The sequence below is a fragment of the Oikopleura dioica genome, chromosome XSR (assembly GCF_907165135.1).
Source record: "Oikopleura dioica chromosome XSR, OKI2018_I68_1.0, whole genome shotgun sequence".
Lineage (NCBI taxonomy): Eukaryota > Metazoa > Chordata > Appendicularia > Copelata > Oikopleuridae > Oikopleura > Oikopleura dioica.
Genome location: NC_137294.1, coordinates 4,469,372 through 4,492,343, shown reverse-complemented (window position 1 = coordinate 4,492,343; position 22,972 = coordinate 4,469,372). Strand labels below are relative to the sequence as shown.

At 42.6% G+C, this 22,972-nt stretch overlaps 8 protein-coding genes across 9 annotated transcripts; all 8 read left to right on the top strand.

The window, feature by feature from the left end:
* The first annotated feature begins 2,537 nt into the window (after positions 1 to 2,537).
* On the top strand, positions 2,538 to 4,415 carry LOC145708340 (katanin-interacting protein-like). The gene is made up of 4 exons (XM_081786000.1): positions 2,538 to 3,297; positions 3,353 to 3,671; positions 3,712 to 4,124; positions 4,167 to 4,415. Exons 1-4 carry the CDS (start codon positions 2,806 to 2,808, stop codon positions 4,296 to 4,298), a joined length of 1,356 nt encoding a protein of 451 aa, XP_081642126.1. The 5' UTR covers positions 2,538 to 2,805; the 3' UTR covers positions 4,299 to 4,415.
* A 9-nt stretch (positions 4,416 to 4,424) lies between these two features.
* On the top strand, positions 4,425 to 5,186 carry LOC145708341 (B9 domain-containing protein 2-like). Its single transcript, XM_081786001.1, has 3 exons — positions 4,425 to 4,576; positions 4,620 to 4,952; positions 4,993 to 5,186. The coding sequence occupies exons 1-3, from the start codon at positions 4,464 to 4,466 to the stop codon at positions 5,081 to 5,083; spliced, it is 537 nt and encodes a 178-aa protein (XP_081642127.1). The 5' UTR covers positions 4,425 to 4,463; the 3' UTR covers positions 5,084 to 5,186.
* A 36-nt stretch (positions 5,187 to 5,222) lies between these two features.
* On the top strand, positions 5,223 to 6,203 carry LOC145707528 (glucose-induced degradation protein 8-A homolog). Its single transcript, XM_081785067.1, has 4 exons — positions 5,223 to 5,447; positions 5,523 to 5,825; positions 5,865 to 5,929; positions 6,062 to 6,203. Exons 1-4 carry the CDS (start codon positions 5,226 to 5,228, stop codon positions 6,138 to 6,140), a joined length of 669 nt encoding a protein of 222 aa, XP_081641193.1. The 5' UTR covers positions 5,223 to 5,225; the 3' UTR covers positions 6,141 to 6,203.
* A 4-nt stretch (positions 6,204 to 6,207) lies between these two features.
* Positions 6,208 to 8,946, top strand: LOC145707524 (uncharacterized). Its single transcript, XM_081785063.1, has 8 exons — positions 6,208 to 6,465; positions 6,511 to 6,857; positions 6,903 to 7,118; positions 7,165 to 7,405; positions 7,448 to 7,985; positions 8,031 to 8,340; positions 8,382 to 8,644; positions 8,685 to 8,946. The coding sequence occupies exons 1-8, from the start codon at positions 6,244 to 6,246 to the stop codon at positions 8,861 to 8,863; spliced, it is 2,316 nt and encodes a 771-aa protein (XP_081641189.1). The 5' UTR covers positions 6,208 to 6,243; the 3' UTR covers positions 8,864 to 8,946.
* A 28-nt stretch (positions 8,947 to 8,974) lies between these two features.
* Positions 8,975 to 12,082, top strand: LOC145707523 (exocyst complex component 4-like). Its single transcript, XM_081785062.1, has 9 exons — positions 8,975 to 9,060; positions 9,124 to 9,556; positions 9,599 to 9,870; positions 9,910 to 10,302; positions 10,346 to 10,886; positions 10,928 to 11,064; positions 11,107 to 11,342; positions 11,386 to 11,698; positions 11,774 to 12,082. The coding sequence occupies exons 1-9, from the start codon at positions 8,978 to 8,980 to the stop codon at positions 11,898 to 11,900; spliced, it is 2,535 nt and encodes an 844-aa protein (XP_081641188.1). The 5' UTR covers positions 8,975 to 8,977; the 3' UTR covers positions 11,901 to 12,082.
* Positions 12,083 to 12,121: 39 nt separating this feature from the next.
* LOC145707525 (26S proteasome regulatory subunit 7-like) lies at positions 12,122 to 13,953 on the top strand. Its single transcript, XM_081785064.1, has 6 exons — positions 12,122 to 12,283; positions 12,391 to 12,531; positions 12,571 to 12,699; positions 12,741 to 13,271; positions 13,320 to 13,610; positions 13,651 to 13,953. The coding sequence occupies exons 1-6, from the start codon at positions 12,158 to 12,160 to the stop codon at positions 13,744 to 13,746; spliced, it is 1,314 nt and encodes a 437-aa protein (XP_081641190.1). The 5' UTR covers positions 12,122 to 12,157; the 3' UTR covers positions 13,747 to 13,953.
* Positions 13,954 to 14,313: 360 nt separating this feature from the next.
* On the top strand, positions 14,314 to 16,179 carry LOC145708893 (piezo-type mechanosensitive ion channel component 1-like). The gene is made up of 2 exons (XM_081786591.1): positions 14,314 to 14,464; positions 14,529 to 16,179. Exon 2 carries the CDS (start codon positions 14,554 to 14,556, stop codon positions 16,177 to 16,179), a length of 1,626 nt encoding a protein of 541 aa, XP_081642717.1. The 5' UTR covers positions 14,314 to 14,464; positions 14,529 to 14,553.
* Positions 16,180 to 16,342: 163 nt separating this feature from the next.
* LOC145707522 (piezo-type mechanosensitive ion channel component 1-like) lies at positions 16,343 to 22,971 on the top strand. Of its 2 annotated transcripts, XM_081785059.1 has the most exons (12): positions 16,343 to 20,199; positions 20,269 to 20,377; positions 20,422 to 20,661; positions 20,711 to 20,789; positions 20,833 to 20,941; positions 20,983 to 21,146; positions 21,186 to 21,307; positions 21,347 to 21,391; positions 21,612 to 21,896; positions 21,939 to 22,471; positions 22,515 to 22,743; positions 22,788 to 22,971. In XM_081785059.1, the coding sequence occupies exons 1-12, from the start codon at positions 16,426 to 16,428 to the stop codon at positions 22,937 to 22,939; spliced, it is 5,841 nt and encodes a 1,946-aa protein (XP_081641185.1). In that variant the 5' UTR covers positions 16,343 to 16,425; the 3' UTR covers positions 22,940 to 22,971. The 2 variants fall into 2 exon arrangements, with proteins under 2 accessions (XP_081641185.1, XP_081641186.1); XM_081785060.1 differs by lacking the exon at positions 21,347 to 21,391.
* Position 22,972: the final 1 nt, after the last annotated feature.

Here is a 22,972-nt window from a genome sequence, read left to right as displayed (position 1 = left end):
GCGTGGAGAATAAAGAAAAAACAAAAAGATAAATTGTCCGAAAAGGTCGATATAGAAGGAAGCTGAGTCAGCGATTCTTGGAGAGTTCTTGAATGGCTAGAGGATCCAACAGACGAAGGTCAAAGTTTCTGTCCATCATTCCCCGCTTTGTAAGGCTGGATGAATGACTTAAACGCTGATTACAGGTCCTTATTGATTTCTTAGTCTAATTAAATTCGAATAGTTTTAGGACCCTTGGCAGCAGTTAGCATAGATTTAACGTCATCTAAATCCAAGTCATGGTCAAACTCTTGGGGCATATGAGTTGCTCCAAAATACCCTCTCAATTCCTACAATAATTAAAATTAACGAAATGAGAGAAAACACAAATTAATGAGTTGTTAGAGAAGAATTCTAATGATAAATGTTCCCATGCGAATAATTATAATTTATCAACAATGAACGAAAACTATTTATCAAGCCAATTTCGCCAGGCACTTCCTATTGGAGTGTTCCGTTTGTGCATTCGAAAGCTGGGTTCGAAGCTGCGTTTACTGTCGAAGGCGAAGGAGCCGTCGGGATTCATCAAATCGCCGAATGCCCAATTCCTCTTTTCACCATGGAAGTGCTCGGAAGCCTGAAAAAATGAAAATTTTAGTCTCTAGCTGAAAACTTACGGAGACCGCAGCGGAACATATCAAAAAGAAAAAGTAGATTGCCCGGGTCATTGTTCGATGGAATATCGTGCTCGTCGTTGATTTTTAAACTAAATATTGATTAAAGATTTACTGGAATTATCGGCAGTCAATTCTGGCGTCTGATTGATTTTACTTCCACCTGATCAAGCGGAGATACTCGTCTACTGTCAGACAACTGTATCAATCCGCAATTGGCTTCGCTAGGAGTCCTTCTTTACATAGAATAACGGCCAATTATCGCCGAAATTTTCCTCCTTGATTTCAATCCTTTTCGAATCAATGGCAGGTATATCTTTATGTATCTATTAAACAGTCGGTACTTCTAATTTCACTGAATCTCGTTTGTTCTTCTCAAAAAACAGTAGACTTTAAGTAAGTGGATCATGCAATAATCACTCGAGTCTACTCTTTTAGATAAATAATTGATAACATGCTAGATCGCATAAACATTGGTATATGTAAACTGCTAATCTCATCAATAAGAAATATCGAAGGAAGCTCGCAAGAATATTTTCCTCACCTATGGATACTCTCTTAGACAAAATGTTTTCCTGCTAAAGAAGCTCTCTAAGAGTTTATAAAGTATTAACTTAGTCATACGGACATTTTAACAGCTGATGATTGAGTAACCCAAACTGTAGTTTAAACTCTTAATGGTATTTTCTCAAATTCAGTGATGAAAGAAAGCTGATGCTCGTCCAATTATCGAAGGAATTATTGACAGTTTTGACACCGAAGCAATTGTTCAGTTACTGATCAGGACTGTGATCGTAATGTATTAAGGATTCTTCACGGATATTAAGCAGGATCAGGAGTAATAATGGAAAATAAATTTTGGAAATAATTTAATTAATAAATGTTTTCAGAAAAGAATAAAAGTGGAAAATTCAAGTACAGTTAGTAGTGTATGAAATGTAGTTTTCAAAAGGGCAGTGGACAGAAGTCAAGTCAGACAATAAAACTTTTAGATCTTCAGGTGTTTCTTGATGGTCTTCTTCTTATTCGTTGTTAGAAGAAGATTCTTCGAGGGTCTGATTGGAGTCATCTCTGTCTTGGTCTTCGTTAATCCTCTTTAACAACTCGTTTGATGATCGTTGACTTTCTCTCATTGCTTCCGCTTTTTCCAAGTCAAATGTGACGACATCTTCGTTGATCGGAGCGAGAAGAACTTGAATGAAAGCGCCGCCAATGGTGACACCGGGGCCGCTGAAGAAAAGCTTGTACATCACCTTCGTAGTGGCATCGTCTCCAATCTCATACGCAGTGTCGTTTGGTCGTTCCAACATAACATTCCTTCTCAGCTTGACAAGCTCATCAATGCGAGTGAGCTGATGTTCATCCTTCTCGCAGAAGACGTGAGGAGTGTCGTCCAAGTCGAGATCTATCCAATAAGAGTCTTCAGAATCGATGAATTCTCCACCGTAGATGTATGTCAGCCAAAATAAGCATTCGGTATGGTCCTCTCCAGCGAGCTTCTTTTCAAAGGTGCAACCGCACGAGAGAGAGATGAAAAACTCACGTTTATGTTCCCACATTCTCAGTTGAAAGCCGGGATTACCGAGCACTCGAGTGAATTTGAGGTAAATGTCTAGCATTTTTTGTGTTATGATTTCTCCGGAATCGATGCCCGATTATATCCGTTTTAGCTTCCAGTGGAGGGCGACACACGCGAAGAGTAATCAGCGGGAATCAGACGGTATCTCACAAGACAGGTGTTTATCAACGCAATCAAACTTAGTATTTCCGCAAAGAAGTACAAGACCGAACCAAGAGGAGACCATTTCTATTAATCATAAACAGCCGTAATAGAAAAAGACATTGTATTTCATTCTGAAGTTAGTAAAAATTTGAAAAAATCCACACCGCCGTCGCGCGCTAATATGAGTCATCGTCGCGGAGAGCGCGGCGCAAAATTGATTTTTTTTACTTTTTTCCTTGAGATTATGCCTTTTGTCTGAGTGAGAAATTTAAAAGGAATTGGGCTTTATAAAAACTGTCAGGTAAATTTATTCAATGTTTATTAATGCATTTAAAAATTCTCTCTTTATTGATCGATTTTTTGTTTCATTTATCAAAAAGAAATTTAAAAAAATGCTTTTCAAAGCTCTATCAGTAAGGATTCTTCTCAATGAAAAGGCATGATGTCTATTTGGCGGCTCTGGCGCAGCGGAATCGACTGAGACGCGAGGCCGAGGAAAAGAGCATCGAGCAGCAACGGAAGATTGATCGCGAGCGCGGTTTCTCTGCCTATGTCAACGGCGCCAACACGAGGGCGAAGTCGGCAACAGGGCCAAGAACGCAATCCCGAGTGAGCACAGCTTCGTCGTCCAAATCTCCTGAACCGAAGAAGCCGATGACCGCGCTTGGAACAAGTCGCGCAACTCGAAAGTCTTGGGCGGAGAGCATGGTGCAAGACAAGGGACCCTTCTTCGACAAAGACGATGACAGCGAAGAGGAAGAAGGAATCATGTACTCGGAGACCTTTGACGATGACGAGCACACTGGCAAGTTTGAAGCTTCGTCGAGTTCCACCCCGGAAATGCAAAAGAGCAGTTCAATCGAGTCAGTCGAGGAACGCGTACATACCCCGTCCTCATCTAGGGAGTTGGTTGTTCCTCAGGTAAGACGAATCGCATGTGATATCTTTATTCAAATTTTTAACACTCTTTTGGTAGCTATCTGCGTGCACATCTCGCTCAGGACGACGGGGATGGACGCTCGACAGCAGCATTCCCTTTGCCACTTTGAAAGTTGCTTCGCAAGAGTTCTCAGATGGGAGCAAGTCCTCGTTAGAAACAGCGTCAACCGCTTCCAGTCCGAGCCCAGAACTCGGAGGCAGTGTTTCTACTGGTGACGCCCTCCGCGCGAAAGAACAGCGACGAAACATTCTCCAAGAAAGCTGGAATCTGATCGACAACTTTGAAAGGAAGAACAAAGGTCGATCGTCGCTCATCTTTTCCGAAAGTTTTTCAGAAAACAACCCAACTATAGAAGGTAAGAAACCGCCTTTATTTGCTCTTTACCTTGATTTAAGAAGAGAGAGAAGAGTTGTACAGCGATTTCATTCCAGTGACACCTAGTGGCCAAATCCTCGACCTGATCATTCACTCGACTTGGGGCGATCAAAACTACGCCGGGCTAAATGGCCTCGAAGTCTGGAATACTCAGGGCGAGATTGTCAAAGTGAGCTCAATCACTTCCCACGATTTCAGAGAAAGCGTGCTCGATCCCCGCTCCAAATTGCAAAACATCATCAACGGAAATTACAACACTTCAGATGACCTGCACACATGGCTGGCCGAGCTTCCCAAAACTAGAAAGCCGAGAGTGACGCTAGAATTCAAACGAGTCCAAAGCATCGCCATGATTCGAGTCTGGAATTACAACAGAAATCGGGTTCATGCGCGAAGAGGAGTCAAACATTTGGAGCTGAGACTTGATCAAAAAGTAAGACAACTGTATAATTCTCTTTCTAGCGCGCATTTTTAGGTTATATTCTCCAACGAAATCGTGTGCGGACAAGGAGACAAAAGCACGCCCGCCCTAGAGCCGATCATATTCACAACCGAAGAAGAAGTGTTCAACCGAATCGCCCAGAATGATCCTGTCTTCCCGAAATAATCGTTCAACCACCGCCTGATGCTCTCTATCTTTTCATTCATTATTCTGTGTCAATTGCTTCTAACCACACATCTTTTATTTTTGTACTACTTTGGAATATAAACATATATCTTTTTACTTTTCTCTTGATTGATTGCTGTTTCGTAGACGAAATTTGAAATTGAAATGGCGGAGATTCACTATTTGGGAGAGATCGCCACTGGATACGGATTTCCGGAGAATAAGCTCTGCGTCCGATACAAGATTAAATACGGAGCTGCGTGGAAACTGATTTCTGGGTAATGATAAGCGTAATACTATGATAGCAATGTGTGTCTTCAGAAACAAGGAAGGGCAAACTCAAACTGACTGGCCTCAGGACGAAGACGAGGCGAATTTCAATCACTTTGTTGATCTGCACTTTGGCGCGCGAGGTATTCAGGGCTGGCCACAGATTATGATCCAAGTGTACCTTGTCGACAGCAATGGGCGACGCGTGCTCTACGGTTATGGCTCTAGTATTTTGCCAATAACGGCTGGCTACGAAGAAATCGAAATTGGAACATGGCGTCCTGCCGATCAGTCCATCCGTGGACGACTCAAATCTTACTTGTTGGATAGCTCCCCGGAACTGGCAGAGCCAGAGAACATTATCAGCAGCGCAACGCAACAAAGGCATGAATCCTATCAAAAAACTTCAACTGACACATTTCAGACAACAACTAGCTGCAGAAGCCATGGGCTACGTGAAAGTAAAGCTGTACACCGTTCTGCGAAATTTCAAGAAGTACGGCATTGAAACCTAGAAATTCACATCGCCATGATTAACTCTCCTGCCTCACTTTATCATTCAATCTTCCAACCGCTTGGTCGTTTTATTTTTTTACTATAAATCGGTTTTTTCTTTCTTTAAAACGAAACTTAAAAATATTATCAATTCAGACGGAAATGGAACCGGAGCCTATGTACGGCCGTGAAAAGACGTGGGAAGACTTTTTGAACAAAACGCATGTTGACCACAAGCTGATGCATCAACTTATTAAAGGATACCTGACAAGTGAGGGCTTTCACGATGTGTCCCAGATCATGGACGAAGAGGCGAAAGAAATCGGCTTTCTCAATGAGATAGAAGACGGGGAACCTTCCGACTTACAAAAGATACAACGCTCTGTAAGTAACTGTAAATTGAACGAGTCGATTTTTTTAATTGTGGTTGATTATTTCCATTTACGAATTTCAGACTAGATCCGCGAAGCAATTCTCAGCGGCGACATAAAAAAGGCTGAATCGCTGATCAATCAAAACTTCCCAGAAATGCTGGACGACGATCATCTTCTCCACTTTTACCTTCAAACCCTGCACCTTGTCGAGCTCATTCGTGCCAAGGACTTCACCGAAGCAATCAAGTTCGCGCAGGAAGATATTGTCGAAAAGGGGGATCATCCAGAGTGTCTCCCAGACTTGGAACGAGCCATGGGACTGCTAGCTTATGAAAAGCCAGAGGAATCACCATTTGGTGATTTGCTGAAGCAGGGTTTTAGGCTCAAGGTAGGTGGAAGGTCTCGTCTTCTTTTTATAATGCTCCAGGTCTGGACGCAAGTCAACCACTCGATTCATGCAAACGAGCAACATGACACTTCAAATCGACTCAGCTACAGTTACAAATCAATTTCTTTTTTCATAAATGTTGACATTTTTTCGATAAATGAGTTCGTTTATTTGTAGCCTACAAATAAACGAATTTCTTTTTTCATAACTTAAAATGATTATTAACTGATCGGCAGTAACACGATGAAATACGCTCTGTGGAACGAGAAGCTGTTCAACGATCTAAAAATTCCCTTAACGAAGCCGAATTTATAAGAAAAAATATGAAATCGATTTAAAATCACCTCAAGACCTATTCAATTTCGTTTCAATATCATTTCAAATAACTTCCTCTATAAGTTTTTTGCTCCGTTTTAGAATGGATGACGGAGTTGATCTCGGGAGGCTCATTGACGAGACGCGTAAATTAGCGGCGGAGAATGCGCAGTTTTGCGAGATTCACACCAATTTAAATCGTGAGATCAAAAGACTCAAGGACGAAAAGCTCACTTTAACGCAGGCGAATGGCTCTCTGTCAAAGAAAATCAAGCACTTACAGTCGAAGCTCGACGGTGGCGAGGATATTGTGTCGCAAATGAAGGTATTTCTCTGATTATGTAAAAATATATAGAATAGTTTCATTTAGAAAGAGCATCAACAACTGTCAAAGAAACTGAGGGAGTCAAATGAAGCCGTGGAAGTTGAAAAACGTCGCCTTCAACAAACGGAATCCCGCGCCGACGAAAGCTCGCGTCAGAAAGAAGACCTCGAAAATCGCCTGAAACTCTCTAGAATAGAAGTTGAAGGCTTGAGAAGCCAAAACGCAGCCCTGACGTCGGAAAAGGAAACGCTAGGGACTCGACTGGCGCAGGTGGAGGAGCAAAGCGCTCGAAAGCAAAATCACAATCGCACCCTTTGCGTTGAGCTCGAGCATGCAAACATGTCGAGAAACGAAGTTACGGAGAGTCTAACCAGCACGAAAATGGAGCTGAGGTAGCTCTTGTTTCTTGAAACTTTAGCATGACATCCCTTTTTTAGTGCGACATGTGAAAAGCTTGACCTTGCTCTTACAGAAATCGAACAACAGAAGGGTCTTCTTCGCGAACTAGAAGTTCTGTCTGAGCGGCTTAAAAAGTCCGAGTGCTTAGCTGCCGAGAGATTAGCAGAAATAACCAGCTTAGAAGGGAAAATCAAGTCTAATGGGCTAACAATTCGAGACCTCTCCGAAGAAGTCGAACAAGTGAATCTCAAACGGTGATAATTTTGCTTCTTGAAAGAGTCATTAAATCTTTTTTCACAGAGATAATTTGTCGAAAGCATGCGCGGACAAAGATAGGGAGTTGGCTCATCTCGAAAATGCGCTGCAAGACGAGCAGAGAACGAAACAAGAGCTCAACCGACAAGTTGAATCATCTGAAAGACAAGTCGAAAAACTCGCATCAGATGTTGAGTCACTCAAGCGTGCCAAACATGAAGACCTGATCAACATTCAGAAAGAAGAGGAAGCTTGGAGAAAACGAATTGAAGATCAACGATCGAAGGTATTCATGGAATCAATGAATGAAATTTTAACCCTTTGTTAGTTTGAAAAGACGATCAGAGATCACGAAGAAACGATCAAAAACAGCGAGTCTGAGTTGCAAGAAATCTTGAAACTGAACCAACGAAAGGATGCCCAGTTGACTGATCAGTTCAAGAAGATTGAAGACTTGATGGAACTGAACACGAAGCAAGAACTGTCGCTGATATCACTCAAGAATCATGCAGGCGAGATCGAACGCAAGTACAAGACCACTGAAGGAGAGAAAGCGAAGTTACAGTCGCAAGTGCAGCAACAGAACGGAAACTTGATCCAAAAAGAAAACGAAAGTGAAAGCCTCAAGGAACAAGTTGCCAACTACGAGGACATAAAACGCGCACTCGAAGAAAAGCTCGAGCTCAGTCAACGAAAGCTTGAAACTCTGTCAAAACAGAACCGAAAAACTGAACAGGCTCTATCTCACCTGACGGCGGAACAAGCAAAGAATGTGACGAGTTCGAGTCAATTGACGCGAAAACACGAAATAATCATGGCCGAAAAGGATGAAGAGTTCAGGGTCGAGATTGCCAGACAGAAAAATGGTAAAAAATTAATTACGAAAGTCTGAAAAGTAAAGGAATTCTTAGAATACGAAGGAATGCTGGCTGAACTAGACACCTTGCGTGCAGAGTGGCAAAAGCGCGCAAAAACGGCTGAGGCAAATCTGATCAAAGCTGTTCGCAAGTGCGAGAAGGCGGAGAAACAGTTGAAAATGTCGAACTCACAGCTCGACGAAATGGCAAAATACGAAGCTACGATGCAGCTTGAACAGTTGAACAAGATCAACCTCCAGCAGCAGCAGTTGGTTGAACAGCGAGACTTGCTTGTTCAGCAGCTAGATCATTTTGAGAAGATGAAGAAGTTTTTGAGGACAACGGTCCGAGAGATCAACAAAAAGTAATTCGTCTTATAAATAGTTGTCTATTCCAATATTTCAGAAAACTTTCAAAGACTGAAAAATGGTCAAAAGCTGGTGCGATTCTGCGCTTCCGAAAGGCCGCTATTGCTGTTTTAGCGATGAATCGACTTTCGTCGCATTCGAAGAAGAAGGATGATCCTTATGCGTATCCGCTAGATTGCAGGCTGTCAAATCAGCTGAGAAGTGGGCTGCACAGAGTCCTCACTCAAACCGACGCCATTCAATTGTATTCGACAAAACTACTCGCCGGAAATATTCAACAGGGATTTCAATCTCTCACAGGTAGTTTTATCTTGCTACTAATTAAACAAACATGAAATAGATCGTAATGTACGATTGGAAAGGGAGAAAAACTCCTTGCGCGAGAAGCTCAAGTCTTCAACGTCCTTCATGAGCGAACTGGAGGATCGTATCAAAAACATCGAAAAGAAAGAAAACCTTCCAAACCGAACAAACTCAAATAATTCCAACTCAAACGATTCCAATGCATCATCATCTTAATTAATTATCATCCTTCCTCAACCACTGCTCTACAAACTATCTCATTTTTCTATTTCTTACTTTATTTTCTTATTTTTATTCTATCTCCCGTTCATCGCATTTTATTCAATTAGAATGGTGAAGTCTGGATTTATTCGCGATCCGTCCAGTTTGTTGATGTCCGTAATTCGGACTCTTGAAGACCATTCTGATTCTAGGTTCGTAAATAAAGTCTAATGCGAAAATAAACGGGTTTCTTTGTTTTCTGAGCATTAAATTAGACATCGAGATGCGGAACGAGAGAAACTGGAAGAGGCCTTTGCCGACGTAGACAGAAAGCTGGACAAAGCGGTTGAGGCGAATTACGAAGAAATCTCAGTAACGATCCGCCGGTTCAGTGACATCAATGCTGGAATTTCGAACTGCCGCGCGCGTATGACTGAAGTTCGAGAGAAGCTTGGGCAGTGCAAGCAGTTGTTGCACTGTCGACAGGATGAGCTCCGCGGATTATGGATTGACGGCATCGAGTACAAAAAAGAAGTGACGCTGCTCGAGCAAGTGGAAAAGATCAGAGCTGCACCGATGGAGGTCGATAAATTGATGTACGAAGGCGAGTGGACACAGTGCGTTGAAAAGATCACCCAGGCACTCAACTGGTGCAACAATGACTTGGCGCTGGTAGGAGCTCTCCATGACTTGCGTGCCGAAATACAGGTTTTCTTGAATGATTAGAACCAATCTTATGAGAATTTTAAGTCGAAACATCAAATTGTCTACGAAAAGCTCATAACCGAGCTTCAGCGACTGATCTACGGCCAACACAGCAAAACGGAAATGTCAGAGAGTCTCGAAAAGATGAGAAAATTTGCTCAAGCGATCGAATGTCTTGGCAAAACAGATGCAGCTACCGAGGAACTAAGAAACAGAATTGACACGGAATTGTCTGGAATAATAAACAGGGAAACAACGCATGTTTCTGACAAGGAGTATCACAAAGAAGAGGGAGTGCAGAGCTCGAAGGTACTGAGGTAGGACTTCATTGACAATTGTATTTTAACGACTTTTAGCGAACTTCTCGAAAACATTTTCGCCCAGTTCCGTTCAGTGGCAAGAATGCATCAGACTCTTCTCGAAAGTCTTTCGCCAAAGGCTAAACGACCGTACACAACTATAGACGTGTGGCTAAAAATACAGACTGTCCTTAAATTTCTTTTGGTCGAATATTTGGAAGAAGATATCAGTGGAACTTTCAACCGTCTGAGCACGATCGGTGTTGAACTTGGCTCCAAGCGCAAGCACAAGTTATTCCGCTTCGACGCTTCTGGACATGCGATTTCGATGAACACCTACTTGCGCGAGAAGAGGCAAGAGAACGACAATTCCTCTGAAACTTACTTCTCCGCAGTGCCTGTTTGCAAAACTAGTGCAAGGAATATTACGGGAATATATCGTTCATTGAGGTAAAAATCTAAAAATGAGTCGCGGAGTAAAAGTAAATTCTAGTTCCTTTATCGCAGAAATCGAAAAAGAGATAAATATCGAGCCAGGGCGCCACATTGCTCTTTACACGTTCGTTGTTGAGCATATCGAGAAAACCTTCATCAAGCAACTTGGTCACGATGTTAGTTCTGAGCTGGATGCTGCGACGAAAGTTACAGATCCGTTGAAAGTTATCTCCGACAGCGCACATCAGAAGTCTGCCAGCTCGCCGTCGCCTATCCTTCAATCCGCTCTTGTCGTTTTCCGTCAGGTAGAGGACCTCGTCGATGTCCTTCTCCAGCTCGACGAATACACCGAAACCTTCTTCATAATGATATGTACGGTGTTACAGAAATTCTACCAAAGCATAAATGAGCCGCTTCAAAACTTGGTGACGCCCGAAGATCAAGAGATTCTCTCGAATCAATTGACAAACAACTCCGAGTTAAGAAAGCTTATTCAAGGGTCTCCTTGCTGGAGGAGAGCTTTTGGGATCTCTGTGAAGAGTGATTCAAATAAAGCCGCGCAGGTTATGCTCAAAGAAGAGGCTGAAATGATCACAGAAGTATAAAACGATCAATTTTAACGACAATCAACCCTTTTTAGGTTTTGAAAGATAAAGAAATATCACGTCAAACTATCATCGAAGATCACACAGACATTAAAGCAGTAGCGAATCTTCACGAAAGTCTCGAATGGCTAACTAACAAACTTCGAAAGACATTTGGATTACTCACCTCACAGTAAGTACTTCAACTGAAACTCGCGGTATAATATTTTAATAGTGGGCGAGATAGCGACGTACTAATGCAACTTAACCAAATTCTTGGCCGATTCCAGTCACTTTCTGAAAACTGCTTGATGTACCTGCATCTTGAACAGCGCGTACGATGTTTTCTGTTTTTAGCCCCGCTTTTCAAAGGCGCCAAATTCAATGTTGGAAACAGCGACGCCCTAGAAACGGACGTAGAAGTCGAACGACTTGAAACGGAGCTCAAGCAAATTGAAGATGTTCTACAAGGTGCTAAAAAGAAACGTAACATAATGCATTATGAGAAATTAAGGCTCTCTTCAACCTCAAAAGTACCGTTTCGTATTTGAGGGGCTCGGCCAGCAACTTCGCACTTTGCTGATGGAAGGCGCGCGTAAAATGACGAAAATAAGCGAATCAGGTGTCAAGAAGATTTGCCGCAACATTTTCACGATCCAGCAAGCACTGACGAATATCACGATGAACCGGGAGCCGGCGCTCGACCAGGCGCGCCAGTACTTTGAGTTACTCTATCAACGACCGGAAGGTCTTGTCGCCTCTGTAGAAGAATCTGGACCAAGATATTCGTTTGATGATTATATGGTAGCCCTTGCACTTTCGTACAGGTACAATTATTTCGTATTCGAATTTCTAGAGCAGGATCTATTTAATTGAGACTCCATGTTTAACCTGAAGTTCAGATCTCACGGTGACTTGAGCATCGGCGACCAGTCAAAACACAAACAGCTGGAGCAGCGTCTATCCGACGTTTGCAAATCGCGTGTGTCTGACGAGAATGATAAGACTGTAGACGACTATGATTTCTAGTGCCTCTCCCAATCAGACTAACCATCACTGCAAGTTCCTTACCTCAGAAAGCAAACAAAAAAGTACTATTCTTCATCACTTCTCTTTCTTTCTTTCCTTCGCTTCTCATTCGTTCAACTAATTTTGTGTAGATCTTGACTGCTCAGCAGATTCTGTAAACTTACCGCCAACTTACCTTTTTCCCCACTCTGTATTTCTATATATTTATTCATTCATTCGCGCCATTTTGATTCAGTTAGTTTTTTCTTCAGACAGACATGGCGCCTAAAGACTATCTGGGCAAGGACCAGCGTAATACCGGACTAGATGATAAAGCGAAGAAAGAGGACAACATTCAGACCCTCGATGCAGGGGATATCCATTTGCTTAAAACATATGGACAGGTAATTAATTCATATGATAGACATTCCTTGATATAAGAAAATTTGGTACGAAGCTGATTATTTAGAAAAAATATATAGCGTTACGTATAATTTATTATTTGTTTCAGGGTCCGTACCACAAGCAAATCAAGAAGGTAGAAGACGATATACAAGCCGTAGTAAAACGGGTAAATGACCTGTCTGGTATTAAAGAGTCCGATACTGGCCTTGCTCATCCAGCTCTCTGGGATTTGGCGGCAGACAAACAGGTATTTCAGGGTTCTATTTTCGACTCATGCACAATCTAGGCGAGTCAAAACGAGCAGCCATTGCAAGTTGCTCGATGTACGAAGATTATCGAGCCAGATTCTGCCGAGCCAAAATACATCATTAATGTAAAGCAGTTCGCCAAGTTCGTCGTTGATCTCGGTCAACAGGTGATTGTCGAATTCTTTACTCTTTATTAAAGGATCTTAAGGTGGCCCCTACTGATATCGAAGAGGGCATGCGAGTCGGTGTTGACAGAACAAAGTATCAAATCAACATCCCACTTCCCCCAAAGATCGATCCTTCTGTAACTATGATGACGGTCGAAGAGAAACCCGATGTGACATATTCCGACGTTGGAGGTTGTAAGGACGCCATCGAGAAGATGCGCGAAGTTGTCGAAATTCCTCTGTTGAACCCAGAGAAGTTTGTCAACTTGGGAATCGACCCCCCTAAGGGTGTGCTCATGTATGGTCCTCCAGGAACCGGAAAGACTCTGTGCGCCAGAGCAGTCGCCAACAGAACCGACGCGTGCTTCATCAGAGTCATCGGCTCGGAACTTGTCCAGAAATACGTGGGCGAAGGTGCAAGAATGGTGCGAGAACTTTTTGAAATGGCACGAACGAAAAAGGCGTGCATTATCTTTTTCGACGAAATCGACGCCGTCGGTGGTGCACGATTCGACGACGGATCCGGCGGAGACAACGAAGTCCAGAGAACTATGTTGGAACTTATTAATCAGGTACATTCATAAATGCGATGTTTCGTACCAACTTATCGATGCCTTTAGCTCGATGGCTTTGACGCTCGTGGAAACATTAAAGTCCTTATGGCTACGAACCGTCCCGATACGCTTGATCCCGCTCTGATGCGACCCGGTCGTCTTGATCGAAAAATCGAGTTCACAGTTCCTGACATGGAGGGACGAACAAGTATATTCAAAATTCATGCGCGAAGCATGAGCTGTGAGCGTGACATTCGATGGGAGCTTCTTGCTCGTCTTTGTCCAAACGCTACTGGTGCGGAAATTAGATCCGTCTGTACAGAAGCTGGCATGTTTGCAATTCGTTCTAGACGAAAGGTGAATTCGTTCTGAATATTTTTCTCTACAGTGATTTCAGGTTGCCACGGAAAAAGACTTCCTCGATGCTGTGCAGAAGGTTATCAAGTCATATGCCAAGTTCAGTTCGACAGGTCGCTACATGACCTACAACTAAACATGATAGCTCTGCAAGTTGTAACAAATTTCCGTTCTCACTGATATATAGTCTGTTCTCTTCTACTTCACAGTTTTATTCAATTTCCTGTTTGCATTATGAACCTCGAAACTATACATGTAGCTTAATCGTTATACTGCGAAGCTCCCCATTTTCGTCAATTCTGATAAGTATTTCTTTTAATTTGAATAAAAGCTAAACAGCAGGTTTTTGAGAATACTGCCCTTGAGATAATTTTTGGGTTTTTTAGCAGAGTCTTAGTTTATGCGGGCGTCAATTGATTTTTTATCCTGTCTCAATAAAAATCATAAATCCATTGATTTTGAATCGAGACGCAGATCGGATCAGAAAGATCGCTGAAATAAACGTCTAAGTCGATGAGCGGGTACGTAAATGAAGCAATAGTTTCCTGTCTTAGTCGTGACTCACGAAAGTCAAGAGAGAGTTAAAATCGCTAACTCAAGAATTTCAAATATTTTCGAGAATAGTTCTTATTTTACTACTTGTAAGCGTTGGTCGTAAATCGTATGTTTATTATACGTGGCCAATCGAATTGGTCCGATTCAGCTTCCGATCTATCAACTTGAGCGTTGAGGTCAATCAAATTAAGACTGAGTGTACATTGATATGCAAATCGGAGAACATAGGATACTGCTCCACAAGAGTTGACCATTGCGAAATCAGACGAACCGCCACCTGGGCCAGTGCCCCCAACGAGGTATAAGCGAATTGTCTGTTTACGACCTTGTAGAAGAGAAACAATTATTGACTTTCGCATTCAGAGAGAATGTTCATCGCCGTGAGCCAATGAAGAGAACCCCGACGAATGTCGGACTTTGTAATGTTTTCTTTTACGTTCTGTTGCCAGTGTCGCTGTGCGCGGCGATTCTCTTCCGCTACGACTTCATCGGCATCGTCTATCTTTTGCTTCTGCTAACATGGCCTTACAACACTGGATACAACACCGCCTATGCCAAGCGTTTCACGCTTACCACCGTTATCTTTTCGTGTATTTTTTCTTTGCTTGAATGCATCTTCCTCGCCGTGCTTGCCATCAAAGGTGTTGACATTCTCAATCGCGAACCAGGCAAATGTTCAAAGACAGAAGAGGTCTACCGTTTCTTGGGAATGCAAGCACTCGATAAAGCCGACCTGATCAACAGTATAAGAATCCTTGTGCCGAATTTCGTCGTTTTCATCATCTCCCTGCTGACGTATCTGAACTTATGTGCTATCAAGGCGAAAGGTAGCCATCAGGGAAGTCAGGAGACGCAACTGATTCCTGGAAATCCGGGCCAGTCCCAAACGTTTCTTGGCGAGTCTATCACAGATCAGACGCTGGAAACGAAGTCAAGATGGAACAAATTCCTATTTCTTTTCACCCTCGTCTTTTTGGCCCTTTCTGGTATCGCTTCTCCATCAGCCTTATCTTTCCCATATCTGTTATTTTTCTTATTCCTCACGACTATGTACTCGTTTCACGTCAATTTGGAGCCGCAGCGCAACATCTACAAGTTACGCCTTGGCCTCAGCGTTTACACAGCCTGCCACTTGCTCATTATGTACATGTGGCAATTGCCCAGCATCAATAGCAACAGCATGAAGATCAACACAGAAACCAATGCCACCGATCTTGCCTCGCGGGTTCTAGGCCTCAAGCGACTCGTTATTGTTGACTGTACTATTGTCAACCCATGTGGGGCAAACACTTCTGACTCAACCCCCGTTTACGATCTAGTAGTCGACAACTGTGTCCACGAAGATTGTGTCAAGCCTTTTTGCTGGCAGAATGAGACACCTGATTTTTTCGAACCCATGTTTGTCCTGCTGCTTCATTTTTGCTGCGCATACTCGTATATGATCTTTCGCGACTTCAAGTCGTCTCAAAAAGCGTATTATAGTCAGCTAAGTCAGCGTAGTGCTGCTTATATTCAAGAAGCGGACCCTCTTGTCGATGCGACAAGTACCTTCTCGGAGACCGAAATCCAAGAAAATGCATACAGCAATCTGCCCGAGCCTTCTGCCAGGTCGCCCACTTCAGCTGTTATGCATCGAATGTCGATTTTTAAATCACGATTACCGCAAAAGCGACAAATCTGGATAGCGTTGCGAGAAAAGGTTCTCTATGTTGTTGGTTTGATCATGATGATGGCCTGGTCAGTAACATACCACTCATGGATAACGTTTATCTTGCTCCTCTGGAGTTGTTACTTGTGGATGGCGCGGGATAGAGCTTCAGTTACCTTGAGACACTCGAAGTACATCACACTCTATGCAATTGTGCTGATCTTGCTTCAATTCGTTTACTCATTGAGGCTGACGGATGATGAGCTTCCGACGAAACTTCATGACAATGACAAGGGTGAAAAAGCAAGCGATGGTCTGAAAACCATTGGCCTTAGGAAAGTCTTTAATATCAGGATTCTAATTTAGGATTCTAATAACTAACTCAGACTACTATTTTTGATGACGGCCATCATCATCAATCTCTTAATTACTTGATTAATTATCCTAAAACCAACTCAACATTCTCTTCTTTATTTCTTTCTTGTTCTTCTAAGCTAGCGACTGTTAAAATATCATTTTTCGAACATATGAAAAAGACTATGAAGTCGACCAGAGGGACTAGCCTTTACAACTCTCCTCCTGCGAATCGGTTTTACGCTTGTTTTCTGGCTCATGATCCACGAGAATATTAGGCAAAAGTTTGAGAAACAACGCCCGAACGCCGAACTTCCAATGCCTGAAATCCAAGCTTGGATACTCGAACAATTAGCTCGATACTTTATTATTATCGTCTCCAGCTTCTTGCTGTTCATAGCCCTCAATGGTCAAGTGGTTGGCTATAAGATCATTTACATGTTATTTTTCTTATTCTCCGGCGTGATTTTTCAGCTATCATGGAACATGTGGCATCGCGTGCTCAGAGTATTCTGGCTTTTGCTCGTCGTATACTCGATTCTAGTGGTAGTACTCATCTACACTTTCCAGCTAAATGGCTTCCAAGACTACTGGAAGAATATAACCACTTTGAATACATCGGACTTGGAAGATATTGGCCTCAAGTACTACGAAGACTCTTCTGGCTTGATGATGTCCATTTTCTTACCCACAGCGTTCCTCGTTTGCTGCATGCTCCAGCTGCATTACTACCATGAGCGATTCATCGTTTTAACCGATGAACATACCGATGACCGCCTTCAAAACGGTCCTCTTCTTTCCCGCACTCGATTTTCTCGTCGACGAAGTGACTCTTTCTTAACAAAGAGCACTAAATGGCGTGAGCTATATGCCAAGTTCTCAGTATTCGCTGAGATCTTCAAGAGAATCATGTGGAAGCTTCTGGAAATTCACCGGTGGAAAATTTGCGCTATCGTAGTCATTATTTCTGCACTCAGTCAACCCTCCGCTTGCTACCTATTCCCTGCTCTTCTGTGGATTCTGGGACTCCCTTTTCGAAATCTCGACCTGTTTGTTTATATTCTAACGCTCGTCTGGGCATCTCTAATGCTCCTCTTCAACATGATCTACCAGCTTGAATTCGTTCATCAGAATTTAAATCAAACACTTCTGGAAAGTACCCGCTGTGACGACAAAGATCAGAGCGTTGATCTTATGAAATGGATTGGCTTTGAAAAAGTCGACGATCAGGATAGTTTCTGTGAATTTGTTCGAGGATGGCTTTCAATCATCATTGTCCTTTTGGCTGAGCGAGTTATATTCCGGCGCTCCCGTTTCCTGGAGAACCACTATCCTGAGTCGAAAGTCGCACCTGGTGCCATTTTCCCAGAAATAATTCGCGAGAATGCCGATCGCTCTGTGAAGGAGTGCTGCAAGTTCTTTGCAAATTACTTTTTCCACAAGTTTGGTGTTGAAGTGTGCTTCATTTCCAGTGTGATAACGATTTGGACGCGTAAGGATTTCTTCGGTACTATTTATGCGATTTGCCTTCTCATTCTTCTTGTCATATCTTCGAATTCGCGTCGAACGCTGGCCAAAGTCTGGAAAGGCTACACAATATTTCTCTCAGTTCTTTGGGCAGTCGAGTTTGTACTCGTTCTGAATATTCCCAAAGCTCTCTGTGTCAATCTTGCGGACAAATATTACAACAATGAAAATATGATATTCTATAAATTAATCTCCAACGACGATGAACGGATCAAATTTGTAAAGTACCTCTTTCTCCCGAAAGATGCCGGGATAGATCACACCAAAGCGAATGCCATCATTCTTGACTTCTTCCAACTTTTGCTCGCTGTTTGTCAATGCGGCGTTTTTGAGAACGAAAATACCGACACTTGGATCAAGCTTGCTGGCAGAAACGACGACACTGTTCTTGATGATGTAAAAGACAATCCTCATCGAAATTTTATCCTCGCCGAGCCGCCAACCACCCTCGATAGACTAAAGACATTTGTGTTTTCAATGGTTTATTGGGTGACATTCACTGTTGTCCTTATTGCAGGCACGAACCGAACAAGTCTCTTCTGCCTTGGATACCTAGTCGCGTCGTTTTACTTTTTATATCAAGGTCAAATGATAATTACCTGCCGACCATCAATTCTTCGACGTCGTTGGAACTGGCTGTTGTTTTATAATGGCATTGTCGTCGTCACGAAATGTTGTCTCCAGCTTCTCGCATGTGTGTTTTCGGGCACAGTTGAGGAAATCGAAAACGGGCCCGACAATCCTACATGCTATCTGCGTTCGTTACTATCACTCTCTTGCGAAGACACATCTTACTTTACAATACTGGATAAAAACAACAAACCACCAGAAAACGAATGTATTCACGAAAAAGACGTACAAGCTGTCGGCATCGCGTGGGACTTTGCTACATTTGTTTTCTTACTGCTCCAGCGGCGCATATTCCAGAGCTACTATTTCCTTCATGTACGTGAAGATTTAATCGTTCAAATCGGTTTGAGCTCTAAGGGCAATCAGTTGTTTTCCCTGTGGGTTCAAATGGAAGCTGGAAAAAGAAAGAAAAATGAGGAAATTGACAAGGAGCGTGTCCAAGAGTCAGTCGAGCGTATTCGTAGAAATGTCCGCAGCGATCTTCAAGAGCCATACGATCACTTCGACGCCTTGCGAGTCTGCGACAAGACATGGTTCGAGGGATTGACAGAAACAATCGACGATGACAACGATACACAAACGCCTCATGGACTCCCTCAATCGACCTCAGATTCTGGAATAAAAAGCACACCTGGAATGCAGCACTCGATCACAGATAATCAAATTAATGCTGCTGGAAACAGCCCAAAATTGCCTCAATCATTCAGAGATATAAAACAGGGAATCGGCAATGTTCTATTCACAGGAAGGCTTCCAGGCAAAGATATGTCCGAGAGCAAAGACACCCTATTTGAACGACCTCAACAAACTGATAAAGAACAGAGTCCGAGGCTGCCGACGGGTGGCCGTCCTCGAGTTGATTGGGCGGATGAGCATGCTGATAGGGTCTTTAAATCAGTCAGTTACGATAAATCAGATCATATTGTTCCTATGGAGGAGGACTCAACCATGTCGGAGCCAGCGACTAGCCCGGGAGAGGTATCGAAAAGTCCGGAACTGACTGTAGCCGTGCCAAAAGAAGATAGTGAGCCACAAGGAAACCTTCTCTACGATACAGTGATTTATTTTACTAGAGTGCTGAACACACGAACACAAGCTTATCGCTCGATCATCATTCAGTTGAAACGGGATAGACAAGAGTCGAGAAATACATTGCCCGTAGTAGCTGATAGAAGGTATGCACACCAAATCCGAAACGCAGCTCTCAATCGCGTGGCTCGACACGGTACTGGCTCAAACGCGGGAAGCCAAACAGGAACTGATGTGGAGACTCCTTCATCAGCATCGCGAACGCATCAAGACGACTTCTCGAACTACTTCGTGAGTCCCGATGATTTCGATAAAGAAGACCACTTCATCCAACGTTTCCTCAGCGCGATCTGGTACTTTGCTCAGTTCCAGATCGACAATCTTTGCTACGCTCTTATGATTCTGAATGGTATGCTTAACGCCTCGATCCTGTCGATTCCCATGTTGGGAATGGTGTTTCTTTGGGCGATGCTAAGCGTTCCAAGGCCCTCGAAGCGGTTCTGGGTCACTGTGATCGGCTACACCTGCCTTGTCATTACGATCAAATACATTTTTGCATTCAAATTCTGGCAATTTTATAAAATCAAGAACGCCAGCGAGAACGATCCTTTCGCCTTAGAAAAGATCTTTGGTGTTCAGAATCGTGACGGAGTCAAGTATCTGGATATTGCCCAACTGCTTGTGCTTTTCTTCCAGCGTGGTCTTTTGAAGGTCCACGGACTATGGGAGAACTATGATGAACGTGACCTGGACGATGATGATGATAATACGAATCTGTTCCAAGTTTATATTGTTGACAAGACCATTGACGGATTCGACCGGCTCGTTGGACGGAATAAATCAAAGGAACGGCAATTAAATAATCCATTCGATTTCATTTTAGTAAGAATAACACTATTTAAAAGCCTTAAAAAGCGCAAGGACAAAAATCATCGCCCGCGCACCTCAGAGCAAAATAAGAACTGCTTCCTACGTGTCATCGATTGGCTCCTCAACAAATTACTTGTTTTCTTCAAATCGCCAGGTTTTCACTTATTATAACCGCTCTTTACTTAATAATAATATTAGGTCGTTTCTACGCTCGTTTGATTCAGCAAGAAAAAGAAAAGAAGAACATGCCCACTGATATGTACATTTGGATGTTGGGCTGTGATTTCATTTGCTTTATCATCATCATGTTCGGCTACTGGGCTTTTGGCAAGCATACTGTCGGCCAGTCCCTGGATATTACCGTTCAGATTAAAGAAAATACCGTTCCTAAAAGTTTCCTTTACCTCCTCATAACCCATTTTTTCCTTATTCTCATCGGTAAGTTGAAATAACTTCTGTGAAGTGAGTATTTACTTTTTATATTAAGATCGTGCAATTTATCTCAAAAAGAATCTGATGGCCAAGCTAATTTTCCACTTTGCACAAGTACTTGTTATTCACATATGGTAAGTCTAACTGTATGTAAATTATTGGTAAGTATTTGTTTAGGATCTTCTTCTTACTGCCACAAATAACAAGCCGTTCATTCTTCAAAAACAACGTCGCAATTTCATTGTACACTTTCAAAGCGATATATTTTGCATTCAGTGCTCACCAGGTAGATTTTCACTGCGTAAACAGACACTGATAACCGTTCAGATAAAATCTGGCTATCCAACCCGCATTCTGCAACATTTCCTAACAAAACGATACAACTATGTTAACCTTTATGTCTTCATCGGATACCGCGTGTGTCCCTTCATTATTGAATTCCAAAATATTATGGACTGGATGTTCGTTGAGTCCACTGTGGGCATTTCAAGGTGAGTCACGTCTCTTTGCAATTTAGTCAACCTTCTCAGATGGTTCATGTTAACCACGATTTACCACGAGCTTTATCAAATCAAGTGCTGGCGTCACTTGGAAAAGCAGTTCCATTACCCACGTGGATTTCCACGCTGGCCCAGCTTCAAATATTCTGGAGGTATGGTTTATCCATTTGAAGAAAGCACTAATTGTTCAGAGCACGCAATGACAAGATCACAATGGATTATGGAAGCAATAAGCCGTAAACTTGAAATCTCGCATTTAATCTCAGTTATCTCGCATTTATTGCAATTTTTGTAATATGCTGAAAGCAGCACCATCCTTTATCTCATTTATCTTCTTTTCGCATTTTCGAAAGAACCAACAGAATTTTCAGGCGCATGGCATTGCCTTTTCAACAACTGATTATTTTGTTGGCCCTTTAATAGAGCTTTTCGGAAACATTCTAACTTTTATTCTAGGTGGTTTGTTAATTGTCCTATTGATTATAATCATGTGGTTCCCCTTGGCATTCATGTCAATCGTTCAAACGGTAGCTGGTGTTCCAAACGCGCCGAAGGAAGTGAAAATCTCTCTGTCACTGGAAGGATTCTCAGACATCTTTACCGATTACTCTGTCGGTAGCAATCTCATCCCTTTTACAGAACTCCAGTTCAATAGTCTAACGAACTATGGGTTCAAGGATAATCTCGGCGCACAACAAATGCTCTCACGATACGATCATGGCGATTTGTTCTTCGTCAAAGGTCGGTCCAATTTTATCGCAGAATGCTAACCTTATATCATAGTGAATAAAAACTCGGACACAATCTGGTCAATAACCGAGCCCCAGAAAATGAATATGATCCGACTGCTAGAGAAACGAGTCATACGAGAGAACAGGACCACTTGTGGGGCATGGTTCATATTCGACTACCAAATCCGACGAAATCCGAATCAGTACGAGAAACTGTGGGAGTACGCATCCGGAGAAGCGAAGCATGAGCTGAGCGAAAAAGAGTGCGCCGATTTCAAGGCTGTTCTTGAGGGCGAGAGCCCGAACCTGAGCGTCACAATTCACAAAGCAATACCTCACTACATAAGAGCACTAAACACAGACACCGCACGTGAAATGACCAGCATTTTGAATGAAGACCTGAACACGAAACTCTGGGCAAATGTAACACTCAACTTGGAGAGACGAGTCACTGTGCTTAGAGTTTGTGAGACAGCGACAGGCGCGTACAAGATAAACGCGACAGAAAGCTGTGATGTAGGCGAAACTGAACATGTGACAGTCAAAGAAGAGAAATGGTGGAAAATGACCACTCTCGGCAAAATGGTATAATTTTCCTTGATTTCACCACAAAATTTATATTTTGCAGATTCCGACCAATCCAAATAGCGATGACCTTGTTGACAAGCTGATCATCATTTCGGATAAAACTGGCCCTGAATCATTAGCCTGGCTGACTGGTTATGGAGTTATTGGACTCTATTTGTCGGTTGTTTTGTTGGCGGGTCGTTATACTCGCGCTATTTTCCAATACGACGGTGCTTATATTATGTTCCATGAATATCCAAATGTGGATGAGCTTCTTCAGCTTTGTTCAGGTTTGTTTAAGTACTGAGTATTTTCTTCTCACGACCATATTCAGACATCTACCTCGTTCGCGAACTCAAAGAATGGAAATTAGAAGAAGATTTAATGGCCAAACTCATTTACCTTTACCGAAGTCCCGAAACTATGCTCAAAGTAACCAAACTCAGACCTTATAAACCTAGAGTGAAACAAATTAAACAGGATTAAACTTGTAATAAACAGACTTTTACACATTCAAAC

What these genes read in the sequence shown, in the direction of transcription:
- LOC145707528 (XM_081785067.1), top strand. Translation starts at nt 5,226, where the DNA reads ATGGAACCGGAGCCTATGTACGGCCGTGAAAAGACGTGGGAAGACTTT. An exon ending in TACAAAAGATACAACGCTCT is followed by an intron (nt 5,448 to 5,522) that starts GTAAGTAACTGT and finishes ATTTCAGACTAG; the next exon opens with ATCCGCGAAGCAATTCTCAG. An exon ending in GACACTTCAAATCGACTCAG is followed by an intron (nt 5,930 to 6,061) that starts CTACAGTTACAA and finishes ACTGATCGGCAG; the next exon opens with TAACACGATGAAATACGCTC.
- LOC145707522 (XM_081785059.1), top strand. Translation starts at nt 16,426, where the DNA reads ATGATCCACGAGAATATTAGGCAAAAGTTTGAGAAACAACGCCCGAAC. An exon ending in TGACCACTCTCGGCAAAATG is followed by an intron (nt 22,472 to 22,514) that starts GTATAATTTTCC and finishes TATATTTTGCAG; the next exon opens with ATTCCGACCAATCCAAATAG. An exon ending in GCTTCTTCAGCTTTGTTCAG is followed by an intron (nt 22,744 to 22,787) that starts GTTTGTTTAAGT and finishes GACCATATTCAG; the next exon opens with ACATCTACCTCGTTCGCGAA.
- LOC145707525 (XM_081785064.1), top strand. Translation starts at nt 12,158, where the DNA reads ATGGCGCCTAAAGACTATCTGGGCAAGGACCAGCGTAATACCGGACTA. An exon ending in ATTTGGCGGCAGACAAACAG is followed by an intron (nt 12,532 to 12,570) that starts GTATTTCAGGGT and finishes TGCACAATCTAG; the next exon opens with GCGAGTCAAAACGAGCAGCC. An exon ending in TGTTGGAACTTATTAATCAG is followed by an intron (nt 13,272 to 13,319) that starts GTACATTCATAA and finishes CGATGCCTTTAG; the next exon opens with CTCGATGGCTTTGACGCTCG.
- LOC145708893 (XM_081786591.1), top strand. Translation starts at nt 14,554, where the DNA reads ATGAAGAGAACCCCGACGAATGTCGGACTTTGTAATGTTTTCTTTTAC.
- LOC145707523 (XM_081785062.1), top strand. Translation starts at nt 8,978, where the DNA reads ATGGTGAAGTCTGGATTTATTCGCGATCCGTCCAGTTTGTTGATGTCC. An exon ending in GAAGACCATTCTGATTCTAG is followed by an intron (nt 9,061 to 9,123) that starts GTTCGTAAATAA and finishes GCATTAAATTAG; the next exon opens with ACATCGAGATGCGGAACGAG. An exon ending in AGGCTGAAATGATCACAGAA is followed by an intron (nt 10,887 to 10,927) that starts GTATAAAACGAT and finishes AACCCTTTTTAG; the next exon opens with GTTTTGAAAGATAAAGAAAT.
- LOC145708341 (XM_081786001.1), top strand. Translation starts at nt 4,464, where the DNA reads ATGGCGGAGATTCACTATTTGGGAGAGATCGCCACTGGATACGGATTT. An exon ending in GCGTGGAAACTGATTTCTGG is followed by an intron (nt 4,577 to 4,619) that starts GTAATGATAAGC and finishes GTGTGTCTTCAG; the next exon opens with AAACAAGGAAGGGCAAACTC. An exon ending in AGCAGCGCAACGCAACAAAG is followed by an intron (nt 4,953 to 4,992) that starts GCATGAATCCTA and finishes GACACATTTCAG; the next exon opens with ACAACAACTAGCTGCAGAAG.
- LOC145707524 (XM_081785063.1), top strand. Translation starts at nt 6,244, where the DNA reads ATGGATGACGGAGTTGATCTCGGGAGGCTCATTGACGAGACGCGTAAA. An exon ending in GAACAAGTGAATCTCAAACG is followed by an intron (nt 7,119 to 7,164) that starts GTGATAATTTTG and finishes CTTTTTTCACAG; the next exon opens with AGATAATTTGTCGAAAGCAT. An exon ending in TTGAAGATCAACGATCGAAG is followed by an intron (nt 7,406 to 7,447) that starts GTATTCATGGAA and finishes ACCCTTTGTTAG; the next exon opens with TTTGAAAAGACGATCAGAGA.
- LOC145708340 (XM_081786000.1), top strand. Translation starts at nt 2,806, where the DNA reads ATGAAAAGGCATGATGTCTATTTGGCGGCTCTGGCGCAGCGGAATCGA. An exon ending in AAACAACCCAACTATAGAAG is followed by an intron (nt 3,672 to 3,711) that starts GTAAGAAACCGC and finishes CCTTGATTTAAG; the next exon opens with AAGAGAGAGAAGAGTTGTAC. An exon ending in AGCTGAGACTTGATCAAAAA is followed by an intron (nt 4,125 to 4,166) that starts GTAAGACAACTG and finishes GCGCATTTTTAG; the next exon opens with GTTATATTCTCCAACGAAAT.